This window comes from Saccopteryx bilineata, chromosome 1 (genome assembly GCF_036850765.1).
Source record: "Saccopteryx bilineata isolate mSacBil1 chromosome 1, mSacBil1_pri_phased_curated, whole genome shotgun sequence".
NCBI lineage: Eukaryota > Metazoa > Chordata > Mammalia > Chiroptera > Emballonuridae > Saccopteryx > Saccopteryx bilineata.
The window spans coordinates 365188898-365206285 of NC_089490.1; the positions used below are offsets into that span (position 1 = coordinate 365188898).

Here is a 17388-nt window from a genome sequence, read left to right on the forward strand (position 1 = left end):
TCTACATCTAGGAACAATGTGGGGGTGGGAGGACAGTTGAGGGAGAATAAATTAGGTTCTTGACATACAAGTAGCAGGTCTGGGTACTATCTTTGGCATGTTATTTTCAAGAAGCTCCTGGAAATTCTGATGTGTAGGTTTGTGAACCAGCTGACTGGGTGGTACCTAAGGGTGCTTACAGTTTCATGTGCTGAGACTGGGAGGTGGTATGGGAAGACAGAGTTTAGAGGAGAAGAAAGGTCTTATGACACTGAGATAGCTATGCAAGATGTAATGGGGCCCTGGCCTGCTGACTCAGTGGTAGAGTGTGCCCAGTATATAGATGTCCCCAGGTTCAATTGTCCATCAGGAGAAGCAACCATCTGCTTCTCCCCCCCTTCCCTGTACCCCACCCCTCTTTTCTCCTCCCACAGCCATGGCTCAATGGGTTCAAGCACACTGGCCCCGGGCGCTGAGGATGGCTCTGTGGAGCCTTTGCCTCAAGTGCTAAAAAGAGCTTGGTTGTGAGTACAGCCCAGATGGGCACAGCATTGGCCCCAGACTGGGGTTGCTGGGTGGGTTCCAGTCGGGGTGCATGAGGGAGTCTATCTCCCCTCCTTTCACTTGGAAAAGAAGGAGAATAAAAGTAATGGGAATGAAGGCAGTGGCAATATAGAATGGGGAAAAAGTGACAAATGAAAAACATCACATTGAATTCAGAGGATTTACCTAGTAACTGACAGCACTAATAAAATTCAACTGAGCAAGTGAGCCAGGACATCTTTCTCAAGGGAAGAGATGAGGAAGGATTTTTATCATTCAGATTGCTTCTTCTTTGTATGGGGGATAGAGAGAGACCATAGTAACAGGGTATCTCCTTGGTGTTGACAAAAAATTCCAGACTAGTAGAATATGTTTCTGGGAGAGGCTAGAAATCTAGGTTTGGCACCATGTGCTTTTAACATGGTGATCCCATTTTGAGTCTGCCATTTTCTCTTGAGCAATTACCCCTTTCTGATCAGACTCTCAGCTTAATTAGGACACGGTAAAAAAAATTAAGGCACTTTTGTCACTGTCAGCTACCACTCTACAGCTCCTGTGATCCTTGGTTGGCATGATGTTTTACTTAATGCTGTGACGTGGCTTGTGGATTTGTCTTTAACAGCAGTGAGGGTTGAAAAGAGGAAGAGGCAAGGAAGACTATAAGGTTTTGAGCCTTGACCATGGCACTGACAGATGTAATACAAGCGAATAAGTTATTGACTCCAATTTTGGGCTTCCTACTTTCTCTGAATCATGCAAAACAATTTACATGGGTCTGATCACTACTGGGTAAAACAATAATATTCTAGACCTTCCAAAGAACAGCTAATATTTATCACCCATACAGCTTGTCACAGGTACTATGCACTACTGTAGTGTCTCATTTAATTGTCACTATTAGGTAGCTCTGACCTCACTCGATGTGCTGTATGCTTCACATTTACTATCTTATTTAATCCTCAAATTACTCTCAATGAGTACTGCAATTATACCTATTTTACAGATGAGAAAACTGACACTTAGAGAAAGAAACTTCCCAAAAGGTTAGAAAAAGAAGATATTCAAAACCGTACAATCAGCCTCAGAATCCAAGCTCTCCAGCACTATGCTCCCCGGCTGCCATGTAAAAGAAAGGTCAAGCGTATAAACAAAAGAAGTGCCTTACCAGGTGGTAGCAAAATGGATAGAGCATTGACCTGGGATGCTGAGGACCCAGGTTTGAAATCCCGAGGTTGCCAGCTTGAGTGTCAGATCATACACATGATCCCATGATTGCTGGCTTGAGCAAGGGGTCACTGGCTCAGCTGGAGCCTCCCAGTCAAGGCACATATGAGAAAGCAATCAATGAACAACTAAAGTGCCACAACTACAAGTTGATGCTTCTCAACTGTCTCCTGTCCTGTCAGTCGGTCTATCTCTACACTTCTCTCACTAAAAAAAAAAAAAAGACAACCACGAATCATAGTCTGTCTCACATTTTTAAGGAAGTCACAGATACAAGTTGTATTGGAAAACACTGCCTAATATTCAAGTAGACTGTTCAGATTTAAATACTCAACTGAAGGAGATTTATTTTGTTTTGTTTGCCTTGGAAAAAAATTCTGGTGATGTGATTTTTTTTTTTTTTAATGCTCGAAATTTCTCTCTGTACCCTTTTGGTAAATAAGAATTGTTGTTACATACCCTAAAAACATCTTTGGAAAATGACTGCACACCTGTGCCAGGTCAGGCTGTCTCCTGAGATTTCCCCTGGGCTGTGTTTTGCACAGTCACTGTGGGATGACAAAGTCGGACAGTGAAGGGTGGGCTCTCACTCATTTTTTTTTTTTTTTTTTTTTTTTTTTGACAGAGAGAGGGACAGACAGGAAGGGAGAGAGATGAGAAGCATCAATTGTTTGTTGTGGCTCCTTAGTTGTTAACTGATTGCTTTCTCATATGTGCCTTGACCAGGGGGGCAACAGAAGAGTGAGTGACGCCTTGTTCAAGCCAGCAACCTTGAGCTCAAGCCAGTGACCCCACACTCAAGCTGGTGAGCCCGCACTGCTGGATGAGCCCACAGGTCAGATTTCGAACCCGGGTCCTCCGCGTCCCAGTCCAATGCTCTATCCACTGCGTCACCACCTGGTCAGGCAGGGCTCTCACTCTTTACCTTAGGTACAGACTCACATTCAACCTAGTCCATACATCTGACACCCAGCTGATGCTAGTGGAAAGATGTGATATTGTGATTTTATAAGGAGAAATACATATTTGGTCTTGGTTCGTTTCTGAAACTGAGCTCCTAAAACTCTCATAATTTCCCACATGATGAGTGAGAGAGAGGTAGCTTTATTTGATAATGAGGTGACTCTGGATTTCAACCAAGAGTGTGGGGCTGGTTGCCAATGGAGCCAACCACCAATTAGAGGGTTGCAACTTTCAGCCTTACCCCACCCCCACTCCACCGTCAGAGAGGGGAGAGGGGCTGGAATCCGAGTTCAATCTCCAATGGCCAGTGATTTAATCAATCATACCTATGTAATTAAGCCTTCCTAAAAACCCAAAAGGACTGGGTTCCAAAACTTCTGGTTTGGTGAACACGTGGATTCAGGGAGAGTGGAGCTCAGAGGGGGCACGGAAGTTCCTGCCCTTTCCCCACACCCCCTCCTATGCCTCTCTTCCTCTGGCTGCTCCTCAGTCACATCGCGTCATAATACACTGGTAATCTAGGAAGCAGAGTGCTTCTCTAAGCTCTGTGAGCCACTCGAGCAAATTAATTAGCCCAAATGAGGGAACTGTGGGAAGCTCTGCTCTATAGCCTGTCGGTCAGAAGCACAGGGGCTGAGTGTCTGAAGCGGGGGGCAGACTTGTGGAACTGAGCTCTGACAAGAGAAAAATTCCCAGATATCCAAATTAAATTACAGCTGGCTGCAGGGTGGGGGAAGAGACAACAGGAGTTACTCAGTTAACAGCTGTAAACTGAGACTAGCAAAAGACTACCCACATTCCTGAATGCATACTGAAACTTTGAATCAACTACCTAGAAGCTATCTAAAAAAAAGAGTGGACCACCAGGCACCATGGCATCCTGCTTATGCATGAACTTCTGGACTCCTGTCCACAACCAGTTCAGAAGTAGTAAACAATTCTTCTTTAAGGACTATGCACCTATCCTCAACTGCCCTCACTTTACCCTTTCCCACCCTCCGTTTTCTAGTCAATGTAAATTCTTTCAAAACAGCTTGCATCTTCCTTCCCTAAACCACTGTATGAAAAAGCCCCATCAGCTCCAGGACTGTGGACAAATACTCCTCATCTTCATCCTGTCCTGCTGCAAGTGCTTTAGACTGTATGTCCAGGGCCTGGTCCTTTTTCTGACCGGTACATGGCTTAATAAACCCTTCCTTTCATAAAAGCTTCTGGCTGGGAAGGTTTTTCTTTAACACCTCTTAACCAACAGAATCCGATGCTATCTCCGAGTAGATAGTGTGAGAACTAATTTGAGTTGTAGGTCACTCAAGCTGGTGAATGGCTTAGTATGGAGAACTGAAAAACACACACACACACACACACTACAAATTGCTGACCAGAATCATTAGGTTTCCCACATTTCTAAGAAGTTTTGTAAACTCATTTGATGATCTAATCTTTAACCCATCAGGTTACATCATACCCGAACATCATGTGGAAGTATGACAGCAATTTCTGTCTACAGATCTCTGGCATGTTATGAATGAAAAAAAAAGTGCGTCATTCAATGTACCCAACACTTTGCTTACTCCACACTGACTCTATCCCATACATCCCTGAACACTGCTCACAACATCATGTCTATATTGTACTCAAATGAAACCTTGCATCAGATTTTCCACTTACTGTTACTATCACATGCTACGTGTGTACAGAGCCTGTCAAATGGTGATCTAGTGCTCAGTTTAAATAATACAAATGCTTGCTTCAGGCTTTGTTTCTACTTAGCCTTCCTTTATTGTGACTTTTAAAATATAATTTCTAAAAGTGCATGATTTCTTTGAACTCCTCTCAATTTAGGAAAGATCAGGGAGAACATTTCCAGGAATGAATTAATCAGCTGTATATAGGTTCAGATTAGAAAATGTCAAATACTGGAAAAAAAAAATAGATTTTAAATTAGCTCAATTTAAACATGGAGCTATTCTTTTTAAATATCTAGTTTGAGTCTTCAGTGTTTCACTTCTTTTACGTGTTCATTCCATTACACCAGGTCATACTTCAGTAACTTCTCTACTGTCCCAGACAACATATTAAAAAGAATTCAACTCTTGGCAATTTCATTATGTCTTCACATGACCAGAACAGGAAAAGGTCCGCTCCTCAAATCCACAAGCAAGGAACAAATAACACTTGTTCAAAATGGGACCGCAGAGCTGTGCACACTCACATTCTGATTCCAAGACACTTTATATCGGCAAACAAGGACTGGTTCCTTTCAAAATTCAACTGTGGTCGGGAAACACTAAGGCCACAGATAAGCTCTAAATGCAGAGGTTATAGGCACTGGCCAAGAACTCCCAGAAGGTGGCAGGGTTCCAGGGGCTGCCTCTCCTTCCATAGCAAATGCCTTCTGAAGATGCAGAAGCGTGATTCCATTTTCCTCAAAATGTCATAATATCCTGCTGAATCTTCTTCCACTAGGCCTGCTGAGACCAGAGAAATCGATCACATTTCTCAAGCATGCTTTGTATCAAGGCTCTGAAAACCCAAGAAAAAAAACAGATAAATTTAGTTCTCATTGTTCACTCTTCACAAAAAAAACTTTAAAAACCACAAATAATTGGAAGAGTCAAAAAGCTGACTGACTCTACGCATCAAAAGACACAATCAACAGAGTGAAAAGGCATCCTATGAAAGGCACCCACCCTGCCTATAGAATAGGAGAAAATATTTGCAAATCATGTATTTGTTAATGGCTTAATACAGGATATATGAAGAACTCATACAACACAAATATAGTGCAACTTGAATATGAGCAAAAGGACTTGAATAGTTATTTCTCCAAAATAATATAGAAATGGCCTATAAGCATATCAAAAAGATATTCAGCATCACTAATCACTAGGGAAATGCAAATAAAAACCACGAGATAGTACTGAAAACCCATTAGGATATTATTTTTAAAAAATACAGAAAATACGACCAGGGCACACAGGAGAAGCACCCATCTGTTTCTCCACCCCTCCCCCTTTCCTTCCTCTCTGTCTCTCTCTTCCCCTCCTGCAGCCAAGGCTCCATTGGAGCAAAGTTGGCCCGGGCGCTGAGGATGGCTCCATGGCCTCTGCCTCAAGCACTAGAATGGCCCTGGTTGCAACAGAGCAACGCCCCAGATGGGTGGAGCATCGCCCCCTGGCGGGCATGCCGGGTGGATCCCGGTCGGGCGCATGTGGGAGTCTGTCTGACTGCCTCCCCATTTCCAACTTCAGAAAAAATAATAATAATACAGAAAATAACTAATGTCAAGGATGTGGAGAAACTGGAACATTTGTGCACTGCTGATGGGAATGAAAAGTTGTATAGCCTCTATGGAAAATGGCAAAGCAGTTCCTCCAAAAAAATAAAAATAAAATTACCATATGATCTAGCAATTCCACTTCTGGCTGTAAGTACCCAAAAGAATTAAAAGCAGTGTCTAACATGCAGCCCCATGTTTATTGCAGCATTGTTCACAGTGGCCAGGACATGGAAACAACCAAAAAGCCCATCAATAGATGACTGGATAAAGAAGATGTGGCACATATACACTATGGAATACTACTCAGCCATAAGAAATGATGACATCGGAACATTTACAGCAAAATGGTGGGGTCTTGATAACATGATACGAAGCGAAATAAGTAAATCAGAAAAAACCAGGAACTGTATTATTCCATACGTAGGTAGGACATAATAGTGAAACTAAGAGACATTGATAAGAGTGTGGTGGTTACGGGGGGGAGGGGGGAATGGGAGAGGGAAAGGGGGTGGGGAGGGACACAAAGAAAACAAGATAGAAGGTGACAGAGGACAATCTGACTTTGGGTGGTGGGTATGCAACATAATTGAACGACAAGATAACCTGGACTTGTTATCTTTGAATATATGTATCCTGATTTATTGATGTCACCCCATTAAAAAAATAAAATTATTAAAAAAAAAAAAAAAGCTGTGTCTAGGCCCTGGCAGGTTGGCTCAGCGATAAGACTGTCGGCCCAGCCTGACCAGGTGGTGGCGCAGTGAATGGATGCCGAGGACCCAGGTTCGAGACCCCGAGGTCGCCAGCTTGAGCACGGGCTCATCTGGTTTGAGTTAAAAGCTCACTAGCTTAAACTCAAGGTCGCTGGCTCCAGCAAGGGGTTACTCGGTCTGCTGAAGGCCCGCGGTCAAGGCACATATGAGAAAGCAATCAGTGAACAACTAAGGTGTCGCAATGTGCAACAAAAAACTAATGATTGATGCTTCTCATCTCTCCGTTCCTGTCTGTCTGTCTCTGTCTATCCCTCTCTCTCTCTCTCTCTGTCTCTGTTATTAAAAAAAAAAAAAAAAAAGATTGTCAGCCCGGCATGTGGAAGTCCTGGGTCCAATTACCGGTCAGGGTACACAGGAGAAGCAACCATCTGCTTCTCCACCCCTACCCCTCCCTCTTCTCTCTCTGGCCCCGGGTGCAGAAGATGGCTTAAAGGCCTTGCCTCAGGTGCTAAAAATAGCTCTGTTACCAAGCAACAGAGCAGTGCCCCAGATGGGCAGATCATCAGCCCCAGACAGGGGTTTCTGGGTGGATCCTGATCAGGGCATACATGGGAGTCTGTCTCTCTGCCTCTCACTTGATAGATAAATAAATAAATAAATAATAATAATAAAAAAATAGAGTCTAAAAGAGACATTTGTACAACCATGTTCATAGTAGCATTACCTACAACCGCCCAAAGGTGGAAGCAACCCAAGTGTCCACTGCTCAATGAATGGATAAACAAAATGTAGTACATACAGATTATAGAGTATTATTCAGCTTAAAAAGGAAATTTTGATATATGCTATAACATGGATAAACTTTGAGAACATTATGCTAAGTGAAACAAGCCAATTACAAAGGAGACTATACTTTCAGGGATCACTTCTATAGTTTGTAACAAAAAGGCAAATACTGTATGATTCTACTTAAATGAGGTACTTTGAATAGTCAAAATCATAAACAAAGTAGAACAGCGGTTGCCAGGGGCTGGGTAGGGGGAAATGAGGAGTTATTGTTTAATGGGTAGAGAGTGTTGCAAGATGAACAAGCTCTGGAATTGGGCTGCACAATGATGCAGATAGATTAACACTACTGAACCAAACACTTAAACAGGGTTAAGATGGCTAATTTTATATTACCGGTACTTGACCACAACTAAAAAAACAAACAAAAACAAAAATTCCTAACTGAGACAATTAGGTATCTGGTGCCAGTATCATTCTTAAAAAACCGAGTACACCTCAGATTTGGGTATTTATTCACATTAATCTAAACAGTGCCTTGCTCATGCTTGTGAACAAAGTATTACCTTAGCCTCTTCCCTTAATCACCTTCATCAACAATGATCCTATGTCCCCTCATCTGTTGTGAGGGGCTGGGGATAGATGATCTCTCTAGTCTTATCCACCTCTGTAAATCTTGGGGTTCCACATTCCCCAGTTCCCCCTGGAGAGGGCATGACAGACAGGTATTACCTCTGCCTTTTCTCAGCGATCCTCAGGATGTCGCAGGTTCTGGCAAACCTCTCTGACAGCTCAAGGGTCAAACCACATTCCTGTAGCAGCGACCAGGCCCGATCTGGACCCATGGCCTTAGCTAATAGCAGTGCCACATTCTCCACATTGATAAGTGAAGGCCCGTCACTGAAGTTCCCATTTGGTGACTTCTGGGACGCTGGCTTTGCGCTCTTGTTATGTACCAGATGTAGGAGAAGCTTCCACTCCTCCGTAGTCTCAGGGATCCAACCTACACAAACACACAGAACATAGAAGTGCTGGCTCGGACTGCTCTTGGCACTCTGCCTGCATACAGGAGACAGTCAGAATCTTTTTGTGAAAACATTTAATAGCAAAATGTACAAATATTAGAGAACATAATCTCATTACCCTAACAAAGTTATTCTCTGACCATCTGTTGAGGAAGCCACAAAATTAGCTTCAATGTTCTTTTATTGGCTCCCTCAGTAATTACCCAGAACGTATTCATTCTACGCTGGGCACTGGGTATGCAATGAGGAAGTCTTGTGGAGCTTACAGTAAAGGAAATAGAACTTAGACAAACACATAAATCCACTATACTTATATAAGTGCTATGAAAGAAAAGATTAAGGAACCATTAGAATCGTAGGTTTTTCTGGAAAACCTAAGAAGAGCTCTATAAGGAAGTGACATTTAGGCAGAGAGCTGAAAGATGAGACAAGCTTAGACAGATGGCATGTGCTGTGGCCACATATACACAGACTTGAGGTACAGTATCAGGAAAGGAAGGTGAAGATGCCTACATTTCTGACAAAGGAAACATGGAGGATGTCCAGACACAGAAAAGAACTTGAATTCAAGGAACTCCAAAAAAGGCCAATACTGCACAAAGGCAGTAGTAGAGAGTAGTGAGAATGAAATGACAGGGCCAGACCTTGAGTTTAGCTTAAGAATGTGGATTTTATTCTGAGCTCAACGTAAGGGGTTTCAAGGAGGGTGCCACATAATCCAGTTATTGTTTAAAAAGAACCATTCTAGCGGCTGTATGTAAAATGGATTAAAGAATAAGGAAGAATTGCCTGACCTGTGGTGGAGCAGCAGATAAAGTGTTGACCTGGAACACTGAGGATGCCGGTTCAATACCCCGGGCTTGCCCAATCAAGGCATATACGAGAAGCTACTACTATGAGGTGATGCTTCCTGCTCCCCCACTCCCCCATTCTCTCTCTCTCTCCTCTCTCTCTGAAAACAAACAAACAAAATAAAAAGAATGAGCTAGAATGGAAGCCGGATGACCAGTTATGAGATTGTTACAGTAGTCTAAGCAAGTAGCTAGCACAGAGTGATGGGGAACAAAAGAAAGTCAATAGATAGAAGATATACATTTGACAGTAAAATCAATACAACTTGAAGGAATTATCATGACTCATGAGAAAAGTATCAAAAAAAGGCCCATTAAATACACCAATGCCAAAAATAGCTATTATTATTATTTTCTCTCTTTTTTTTTTTTTTTCAGGGACAGAGAGAGAGTCAGAGAGAGGGATAGACAGGGACAGACAGACAGGAACGGAGAGAGATGAGAAGCATCCATCATCAGTTTTTCATTGCGACACTTTAAGGTGTTCATTGATTGCTTTCTCATAGATGCCTTGACTGTGGACCTTCAGCAGACTGAGTAACCCCTTGCTCGAGCCAGCGGCCTTGGGTCTAAGCTGGTGAGCTCTTTTTTTTTTTTTTCTCAAGCCAGATGAGCCCGCGCTCAAACTGGCGACCTGGGGGTCTTGAACCTGGGTTCTCCGCATCCCAGTCTGATGCTCTATACACTGCGCCACCTCCTGGTCAGGCAGCTATTATTATTCTTATTAACAAAGTATCAAGAGTACTTTTCAATACAAACTTCAGGAAGCATAAATACCCTCCCTTCCCAGATAAAAGTACTCTTGATACCCTTCCTGAATTTTGTATTGTTTTCTGTAACAAACATCACATAACTTTAAAAATATAAATCATTTATATTTTAACTTTTTTGGTTATTGTTCAGAAGTGTAATCATGTCTACAGTTCTAGCCTTATAGAACCACCTGGCCCTTTTTCACTTCTGAAACAGAGATGATCTCAGCACTTTTGCTAAAGATGTAACATCTGAAGTTCACCCTTGACAGTCAACTGGCTTGTCTGTGTTCTGTGTTCCCTTTCCCACCCTAGCAAAGCTGAGAAAGACTGCGGATCACACTGCTGCATGAAGAACCCTGATGTCTTGCTCTTGGCATCTGTGCACTGAAATGAATGAAGCCACACTACAAATCAGACCAAAACCATCTTTGAGTGCTGATGGACTCTTATACTTCAGATGTCAAAGTCTTGGCCTTCTGTTTGCCGTTTTTATATATGTTGGACTGATAAAAAATTAAATTTTTTTTAAAGTATCTAAATACTTGTAAAAGCTTAGGGAAATCTGACTGCTACTCCACTTTAAGTTCATCTTAATGATCATTAATTTTTGGCTATGAAAAAATCAGTACAACACAGAGAAAAGAACCTGAGCACAAGGTTTAGAGACAAACGGGTCTGAACATCAGCTCACCAGTTGTATGATTTTGGGGACTTATACATCCTTTCTCTGGGCCTTTGTCATAACTCTTGTACAATAAAAATAATAGTAACTACCAAGGGTTTGTTATCTCACTTAAACAGTAATTAGAAAAGCACCTAGTATAGAGCCTAACACATGGCAGGCACTCATTAAATACAAAAGTTGTCTAGTTTATTTCTAATTATGATTTTGTAATTACTAGGCAGTATAGATAAAAAAAATAACTACAAATTTGACAGCAAGTTAGAATTATGTACATGATCACTTCAATGTTCACCAAATATCTTTATTGAAAGGTCTGAAGTAACTTCTAAAATACTACAACCTGCCTGACCTGTGGTGGCACAGTAGATCAAGCATCGACTTGGAACGCTGAGGTCACTGGTTCAAAGCCCTGGGCTTGCCTGGTCAAGGCACATATGGGAGTTGATGCTTCCTGCTCCTCCCCCCCTTCTCTATCTATCTCTCTTCTCTAAAATGAATAAATAAAAATAATTAAAATTATTTTTAAAAAATTAATTAAATACTACAACCTAGGGTAACCAACTGGATTTACATACCATTGTCCCCTTCCATCAGGCTCATGTCATTCAAATACACAATGTTGGTGAAGGCCTCTCTTCTTCTCTCCAGCTCCAAACAGAGAGTAAGATATCCGGGCCAGAAACTTTAAAGAGACCAAAGTTGAAGAAAGGTATAAAAGGCAGTGAATTTATCTGGAGCTGTGCTGTCCATTACAGTAGATACTAGGTACATGTAGCTATTTAAATTAAATAAAAGCAAATAAAATTTAGAAGTCAGTTCTTCAGCTGATCAATCCATACTTCAAGCACTCAGTGGTTACCTGTGGCTACTAGCACATGTTGGACAGTGCAGTAGAATATTTCCATTATCACAGAAAGTTCTATTAGACAGCCCTGATCTGGAGTGTTTAAGAAAAAAAAAAAGCTAATGATAAATACTGACATTTGAGACCAAGCACCAATTATGATATATATAAGCTTATACACTTTATAAACTTTAAAATTCAACACAAATTAGCATATTTCTTCCCCAAATATGAAAGTTCTCCTTGACTCTTCCCCCTTTCATTTGCTATATCCAGTATTGTAAGTCCCACTGCATTTTCCTTTGAAATGTCCCTTGGATGTGGTCTTTTTGCTGCCCTACTAATCACCAATTCAGTCAAGAATAAAAGAACCCTTGCTGAGTAGCTCAGTAATGGTTAGAGCATTGTTCCAATATGCTCTATTGGTTGTGGGTTCAATCCCCTGTCAGGGCACATACAAGAATCAGTCAATGAATGCAAAAATAAATGGAACAACAAATCGATGTTTATCTCTCTCTCCCTTTCTCTTTATATGGTCAATCAATAAAAATTTTTTAAAAATAAATTACTGCAACAGCTTCCTAGCTGGCCTTCCTGTCTCCAATTGTTCCCATGTATGACACAAAAGATGATCTCCAAAAAGCTCCATTTTTATGTCATTTTCATACCAAAATGTCTAAAGTGTCTCCACTGATGACTAAATTCTTCTGACCAGCTTGCAGGGTCCTCCACGATCTCATCACCCACCACCTGGCTAGTCTTATCCCTCATTATCAATGAACAAACTTGTAGCAAGTACCTGCCTTATATTATATTCTATTATATTATGAGGGATCAGGAAGAAACAGATCCCCATCTCCAAAAGATTATAATCCAAGTGGAGCCATAAGATAACATAACCAGGCAAAAAATAATGACTAATGTGTGGAATGGATAAAAAGCACTGTCAGTTTTTCATGCCCTTATTCCTGTAGTTTCTTTCAACTACCAGCCCTCCTCCTGGCTCCTTTTAAAGACAAATCCTATCCATCCTTCAGGGCTTACCTCTAGAGCAGGGGTCGGGAAACTTTTTGGCTGAGAGAGCCATGAATGCCACATATTTTAAAATGTAATTCCGTCAGAGCCATACAGTGACCCATGTACATTACGCATTATCCAATAAAAATTTGGTGTTGTCCCGGAGGACAGCTGTGATTGGCTCTAGCCACCCGCAACCATGAACATGAGCAGTAGGAAATGAATGGATTGGAATACATGAGAATGTTTTATATTTTTAATGTTATTATTACTATTTTTTATTTATCTATTTTTTTGTATTTTTCTGAAGTTGGAAACGGGGAGGCAGTCAGATTCCTGCATATGCCCGACCAGGATCCACCCAGCATGCCCACCAGGGGGCAATGCTCTGCCCATCTGGGGCGTTGCTTTGCCGCAATCAGAGCCATTCTAGCGCCTGAGGCAGAGGCCACAGAGCCATCCTCAGCGCCCGGGCCAACTTTGCTCCAATGGAGCCTTGGCTGCGGGAGGGGAAGAGAGAGACAGAGAGGAAGGAGAGGGGGAGGGGTGGAGAAGCAGATGGGCACCTCTCCTGAGTGCCCTGGCCAGGAATCGAACCCGGGACTGCTGCACACCAGGCCAACGTTCTACCCCTGAGCCAACCGGCCAGGGCCAATGTTATTATTTTTTTTTATTAAAGATCTGTCTGCGAGCCAGATGCAGCCATCAAAAGAGCCACATTTGGCTCGCAAGCCATAGGTTCCCAACCCCTGCTCTAGAGTCTCACCTCCTCCCCAAGTCCTTCACCAACAATTCTATTGTGCTTATTTTGATTCCTCCCTACTCGACATCCCAAAGCAATTATAATTCAAATCACAGTCTGGTGCTTAATGAAATACCTGCATGCCTGGGGTTAGCAACTAAGCAGAAGGGGAGAGAGAAGAATTGGCAAGGGCCAGTCTCTTCTCACACACGCAAAAAAACATATGCACAAAATTAAAAAAAAAAAATTTGTTTACTATCACTTAAAATAAAGATACTTTCCCATAGTGGAGAAGTAGCAAATGATAAAAATCAATTCAGGACTTAACAACAAAGTTATTCACTGAAATGATTTACTTCAGCTTCTAAGAAAATTCTCTTACCCATGAGATCTGCAGATGTCAGTCATTTTCTCTTTGGTTGTAAAATCTGCAGGTAGTTTAATTAGATGAAGGATCAGCTGACCATAACCCCAAGATAATAAGTGTGAATGAGGTCTGTGAAATAAAAAACTCTATAGATTAGATAGAAAATAAACTCTACAAAATGCTTGTTAGTCATGTAATAGGTAAGAGCAGAGTTTAATTATATTTGTTCCATGATTAGTATCTTTTTTCAAACATTTCTACTAGGCTTTTGAAAAATTAGAAAACAGGTAATTCTCCTATAACAAATATATTACTTATTTTATTTTTAAAAATTAGACATTTTAAGTAATCAAAAACAAGAAAAGAAGCCTAATTCCATCACTCAAAGACAACCACTGTATATCCTTCCAGGTCATTTGTCTAGGCAGGTAAGATAGGCATTTGGGGGCTTTTAAAGTTTCTCTTGGAGGAAACCACAGGAATCATTCCTGATCCATTATAAGTATCAGTGTATATTTTCAATGATTTTTTTTTAAGTGAGTGGAGGGGAGATAGAGAGGCAGACTCTCGCATTCGCCCCAACCAGGGTACACTCAGCAACCCTGTCTGAGGTCTCTGCTCACAACCAAGCTATTTTTAGCCCCTGAGGCAGAGGCTCTATGGAGCCGTCCTCAGTACCCAGGGCCAATACACTCAAATCAATCAAGCCACATGCTGAGAGAGAGGGGGGGGGAGGGGGAGGGAGGACGTGGAGGAGGGGGATGAGAAGCAGATAGTCGATTCTTCTCTGTGCCCTGACCAAGAATTGAACCCAGGACTTCCACACCACGTCTATGCTCTACCATTGAGCAAACTGGCCAGGGCTGAATTCTATTTTTTTTTTTTAACCCTAAATCAGGTTATGTCTAGAAATTTCTAGGAAAAAAACACACACATACAATTTTTTCCCTTTTAAAACTGGTTTAATTATCAAGGGCTCTTAATGTGAGTCCATAAAAGAGCTTAAGGGGGGCCAGTTCAATTTTAGGATATTATGTGCAAAATTTTGCATGGATATACCTTTTTCTAAGAGAAATCATCAGGTTCTTACAGGAGCTATAACTCAAAAAATGTTCAGAACCACTAAGAAGTACACTCAAGCTCATTACTAACTTGACTTGGCTCAGTCTCTTCCACAGCTGTTCCTGAAGCCCAGAATGCTATATGTGAACAAATCAGTTCCATTCCAAAAGAGCACAGAGCTCAGAAAGAGGACTTCTATACCTGGGGTTTCCTTCATCATCCATAATGCTTGTGCTTGGGGGGGCATCACGGGACACTGCCAAAAGCAGCCAATCCAATCTTAAAGACTCTGGTTGTAGAAGGGACTCAAGGAAGGATGGCCTAAGAGAAAGTAGGGGAGAAAAGTCAATCTTCACGATGAGAAAGGAAACATAAAATGTGGGATGTGGAAACGTTACTGAGGGATCAATACAGTGAATGAAATAGATTGAAAACCCTTCTGCTACAATTTGTCTAGAAAAGCTAATGAAATTCTAACAGCCTTTTAAACAAAAAGTTGAGACCCAAGATAATAAGGAAAATACCAAAGGGTCAAAGAGAAGAGAAATAAAAGCAAATGTGACTCGATGGGGGGGGGGGGGTGTGCAGTGTAGGAAGAATGGCCAGTCTCAATAACCAGAGGTCATGTGGAGATAGAAAATGAGGCCTCATTTAAAAAGAGGCACACAGCTGGAACTGAGATCCACCCACAAAACACTGGGCTATCATCACTAAAAATGGTAGCCATCGGCAGAGACAACAAGGAAGCTTATCTGTCTATGACTTTACTATGATCTGAGAATCCCTAAGAGAGAGAAAAGGAGGAAGGAAGAAGTGTGACGTGCACATTTATGGTGTGTATTGTGAACCCTGAAAGAATGTACACAACTGCCAAAAGCCTCCTCTTCCACAGTAGATGCCTCAATTCTGTGGCAATTGATAGTAAAAATGCTTACACAAGAAAAGTAATTCCCTATCAGAAGAAAAAAGAGTTTGCAAATATTCTGGCTTTCTCACCGTTGATCTTCAGGCCTTGATTTCACCAGGCTGTCTAAATAAGCCAAAAACTGAGCAGGATGATGGTGACAAAGTTGCATGACATCCGAAGGCAAAATAGATGGGTAAAACTTGATTAAGGATCGAAGGGCAGATTCCCCAAACTTCTCATACAATCTACATTTTAAAATAAAACATATTAGTAAAATGATATAATTTGGTTACATTTTCTAAGTACTTATTAGAAATCAAAGTAAATATACTAACAAGAAGCTGACCAACATGTAATTGAATAAAACTTTAAAGGCCAAACAAATGTACATGCTTTTTTATTTATTTATTTATTAATTTTTTTTCCTGAAGCTGGAAACAGGGAGAGACAGTCAGACAGACTCCCGTATGCACCCGACCGGGATCCACCCGGCACGCCCACCAGGGGCGAAGCTCTGCCCACCAGGGGGCAATGCTCTGCCCCTCCGGGGCGTCGCTCTGCCAAGACCAGAGCCACTCTAGCGCCTGGGGCAGAGGCCAAGGAGCCAACCGCAGCGCCCATGCCATCTTTGCTCCAATGGAGCCTTGGCTGCGGGAGGGGAAGAGAGAGACAGAGAGGAAGGGGGGGGGGTGGAGAAGCAAATGGGCGCTTCTCCTATGTGCCCTGGCCGGGAATCGAACCTGGGTCCCCCGCACGCCAGGCCGACGCTCTACCGCTGAGCCAACCGGCCAGGGCTGTATATGCTTTATTTAGTTCATATAAACAACATATATGACAACTTACTGGGTAGCATAAGCAATCAACAAAGGACTGTCAAAAGGGACCGAGTCATCCAGTAACTTTAATCTTGCTGGTAGATCTCCTTCTTCCATCTCTATATAGGTAGGATTGGAACTTGCCATTTCTGAAAGATAAAGCATACCCTTTTCCCTTCACTTCATAGCTGTAAATATTCAATTCATGAACACATTCATTCAACAACTGTTACTCATGCACCTACCAGGGCAAGGCCCAATGCCTGCTAAGCATTGTAGGCGAGACAAAAAGAGAACAACATACAGCCTCTACTTTTAAGAAACTTAGAATCAAATTGGAAGACCAGGCATATTTAAAGTTTTAAACAAGACAAAGTAACAACTGATACACTGTATATATCTACTATCCTTGAAAAACAGATATAGACAGATATAGAAAGATAGATATATAGATAGATAAATGGATGGATAGTTCCAAAAGATGGAGTAGGGGCACTGATCTTAGGGGAAAAAATGAGGAATTTATATAGATAAATATAGATATAGATATAGATATATATAAAGTTAATACAAAAAATTAGCTATATATCTATTATCAATGTCAAATTCCTCAGTTTTTTTCTAAAACCAATGCCTCTACTTTTGGAACAAAATAAGTTTATCAAATTTATTGAAATTAACTCACAGGGGTATTTTTACCTATTTTTTTTTTTTAAACAGTTATAGCAAATCATCTTTCTCTGAAAGAAGACTTGACTTTTGGGAATAGCCAGGTCATTTAAAGCTAAGTGTGGTAAATAAAGTGAATGATGATCTAGTTAAAACTACTG

At 41.5% G+C, this 17388-nt stretch overlaps 1 protein-coding gene across 2 annotated transcripts in view; it reads right to left on the reverse strand.

Moving 5' to 3' along the window:
- Window positions 1–4608: 4608 nt before the first annotated feature.
- Window positions 4609–17388, reverse strand: part of HPS5 (HPS5 biogenesis of lysosomal organelles complex 2 subunit 2) — a 49115-nt gene continuing 36335 nt past the window's right edge. The window contains exons 17-23 of one of the 2 annotated variants that reach the window (XM_066251081.1): window positions 16587–16707; window positions 15833–15988; window positions 15038–15157; window positions 13790–13903; window positions 11380–11486; window positions 8221–8491; window positions 4609–5232 (exon numbers count right to left, since the gene is read on the reverse strand). In XM_066251081.1, the coding sequence (XP_066107178.1) occupies window positions 5172–5232; window positions 8221–8491; window positions 11380–11486; window positions 13790–13903; window positions 15038–15157; window positions 15833–15988; window positions 16587–16707 (950 nt within the window). In that variant the 3' untranslated portion in view covers window positions 4609–5171. Of the gene's footprint in view, window positions 5233–8220; window positions 8492–9307; window positions 9466–11379; window positions 11487–13789; window positions 13904–15037; window positions 15158–15832; window positions 15989–16586; window positions 16708–17388 lie in introns of those variants that run through there. The other variant, XR_010728091.1, reaches the window with a different exon arrangement.